This window comes from Bison bison, unplaced genomic scaffold, assembly GCF_000754665.1.
Source record: "Bison bison bison isolate TAMUID 2011002044 unplaced genomic scaffold, Bison_UMD1.0 scf7180017864338, whole genome shotgun sequence".
Lineage (NCBI taxonomy): Eukaryota > Metazoa > Chordata > Mammalia > Artiodactyla > Bovidae > Bison > Bison bison.
In genome coordinates, this window is record NW_011494910.1 from 3,233,479 (window position 1) to 3,236,269 (window position 2,791).

General features: G+C 60.8%; 1 protein-coding gene across 4 annotated transcripts in view; it reads right to left on the reverse strand.

The window, feature by feature from the left end:
• Positions 1–98: 98 nt before the first annotated feature.
• The window catches only part of SLC45A3 (solute carrier family 45, member 3), a 22,163-nt gene continuing 19,470 nt past the window's right edge, over positions 99–2,791 (reverse strand). For all 4 annotated transcript variants that reach the window (XM_010854175.1, XM_010854174.1, XM_010854173.1 and 1 more), the window contains exon 5: positions 99–1,872. In XM_010854175.1, the coding sequence (XP_010852477.1) occupies positions 1,441–1,872 (432 nt within the window). In that variant the 3' untranslated portion in view covers positions 99–1,440. The remainder of the gene's footprint in view (positions 1,873–2,791) is intronic.

Below are 2,791 nucleotides of genomic sequence, written 5' to 3' on the forward strand. Positions count from 1 at the left end.
TGGCTCCACCTGCTGGTGGTACTGGGACCTGCCGCTGCCCAGACCGGGTCTTGACAGGGGCTGGTGTTTCCCCCTCAGAAAAGACACAAAGACCAATGAAACATAGAAGAAGGCTTTAATTTCATCACCATAAACATTATACTCTGATTGCTCACATACAGCATAAAATATTTACTCCGCTAAATAAATAAGACGTGACATTATTACAAACGGCACTTAAACCCCCAGAGAGATAAGACCTCCTTAGCCCAGGCAGGGGGTGCTCCTGAGTTTCTGCGCTAGAGTTCTTAAGCACAGATATGCCCTGGGGACTGAGACGGATAGAGGCTCAAGGAGCCACACTTTGTGCTTCTGGTCCCAAAACAGCCCCAAGGAGGGGGCTGTGGAGCGGGGGAGGAAAGGTGGGCTTGGAGGCCCAGTCCTAGGCCCAAGTCCTAGGCTTGGAGGCCTAGTCCCAGTCCTAGGCCCCCCTAGGCTGGGGGTTTGGGGGCTGGCAGGATCATGGGGTGGGGGGTGCTAGGGAGGCTGCTGAGACCTGGAGCCCCACCCTTCACATTCCCCAGCCCTCCCCACCTCGGGTACCAGGAGCTGGGATATCAGTTGGGGTGAGTGGAGTTTGCAAGGTCAAGGTTAGGTAGTTTGGGGGCCAGACCAATCCCTCCAGGAGAAGGAGATTCTGGCAACCCTCAACCCAATAACCAACCATCTCAGGGGACCTAGTCACCGAGGATCTCATCCTACCCAACTCCTAGACACCTTGATTCTCCTTCTACTTAAATAAATAAGTTAAATATTTAAAGACCAGGGTCCCTGTGATGGCACCACAGGGGCCAACAAGCAAAGTCCTAAGTGTAGGAGAGAGGGAATAGCAGAAAGGGGGTGCTGGAGGGCGGGGCGGCTTGCCTTCACCACTCAGGATTGTGCTCCCCCCAAGTCCTTTTCGTACTTGCAAATCCTGCAGAGTCTCACAGCAGAAACTCCCACGCAGGAGTGACGATGGGAGAACCTACAGGATAAAGGCCCTTGGTGCCAGAACAGGTGGTTGCATTTACTCAAATTTGGGATTTACCCCAATCCCTTCACTGGGTGTATCTTGACCAGGACACTAGCTGTCCACCTTGAGCCTGGGTGATCCCTGGGCAGAGTCCTGCATTCCAGTGCGTGGACTTACTTAAATGCCCTGCCCTTCTCCCCTTGAAGAAGTCCAGACTGAAGCCTTCTGAAGAGCTACCAAGCCAGCCGGCCCAAGACTAGCTTAGGGCTGGGAGGGAAAGAGGTGGGAGGGAAGAAGCACCTCGCTGCCACCAGGAGGCAGCGGAGAGCCACACCAACCACTTTGGCAGCAGCAGAAAGGGCAAGGCCAACCCCGGCCCCAGGAGGCTGAGCAGGGAGAGCCGGACCGGGAGGCAGGCCCTCCGCCCTCCGTGCCTGGCGAGCACCCTACACAGAGTATTTGGCCAAATCACTCTTGTCAAATACTACCTGCGTGACAAAGTAAATGGCAACCAGACCCAGGCCTGCCGCCGAGACCATGTAGGCAGTGACGGACTGGCTGAGCTGAACTATGAAGCCCATAAACAGAGACGGGGCCACCTGAGACAGCAGGAAGGCGCTGTCCAGAATGGCCAGGTCTAGGCAGATGCCTCGGCCCGGGATTGCCCTGGCCTCCGGTGGCTCAGCCACCGTGGTGCGCACGGAGCCCTCGCAGGCGGAGGCCCCGCAGAGAGCGGGCGGGGCTGCCAGCAGGCCGCCAGGCCCCCCGTGTCCGTGGGGGAAGGGGGATGCAGCCTTGGGGCCCGGCAAGAAGCTGGTCATCACGCCATCCTCGCCGGCACCGCCTCCGTCGTCTCCTCTGTACTTGGGCAGGAAAACCTGGGGGAGGGGAGGGGGACACACCAGGACAGGTCAGCACCCAGACACGGGGTCCCCCAGCTGTGAGAACCGGCCCAGGCCTTCAACTCAGGGCCGAGAGGAAGCCAGCAAAGGGCCTCAATGAAAATCGGGAGCAGGGCAGAAAACTGGGCAGACCCCGGCGTGGTCTGCGTCTCCTGCGAGGAGTCTCCTCGGGAGTGGGGGTCGAGGGCCCGGAAGGGGACCCCTGAAACCACATGTCGAGGTCTCCTCCAGCCTCTCCTCAAATCAGCATGGCAGATGCACTCAGTACTGCCAGTTCGGAGGGGAACAGAACCCCAAGGTAAAAGGAAAGACAGGAGAAGGAAGACAGGCGGGCAGAGAGACACGGCGGAGCGGAGGAACACAGGTGAGGTCCGCCGCCCAAACCGCACGCTCCTTCCCGGCCTCCTCCTCCCGGCCCCTGCAACCTGCCACCGGAAACCGTCGACCCCCACACAGAGATGTGCCCGCTGCGGGGCCTAGGCCCAGGCTGCAGCTGTTGCCCTCCTGTGAGGTCTATGGCCCCAGCCTGGGCCAGGCAGGGTCCTCAGACTCAGCCTGGAGAAGAGAGGAACACCCGTCCTGGCTCCCATGGCCTGGATGTGCTCCTGTAGGAGCCGTCCTGTCCGTCTCACCGTCTACCGGGGACAACCACCGCCTGCCCCTGCCCTGCCTGGGACGCCCCAGAGCCTCCCATCTGAGGACAAGGCCCGTCTGACAGCCGTCCCAGGGCCCACGCGTGCCTGGAACACCGCGTTCTCAGGGTCGGCTGCATCAGGGCGGGGAGACCGCGGCGGAGCTCTAGCCAAGGCTCGTGTGCTGCCAGGAAGCGGAGGAGGCGGGCAGGCAGCACGGGGCCAACGGTGCCCGGGACCCTGCCCCAGCCGGCCGCCCTGCC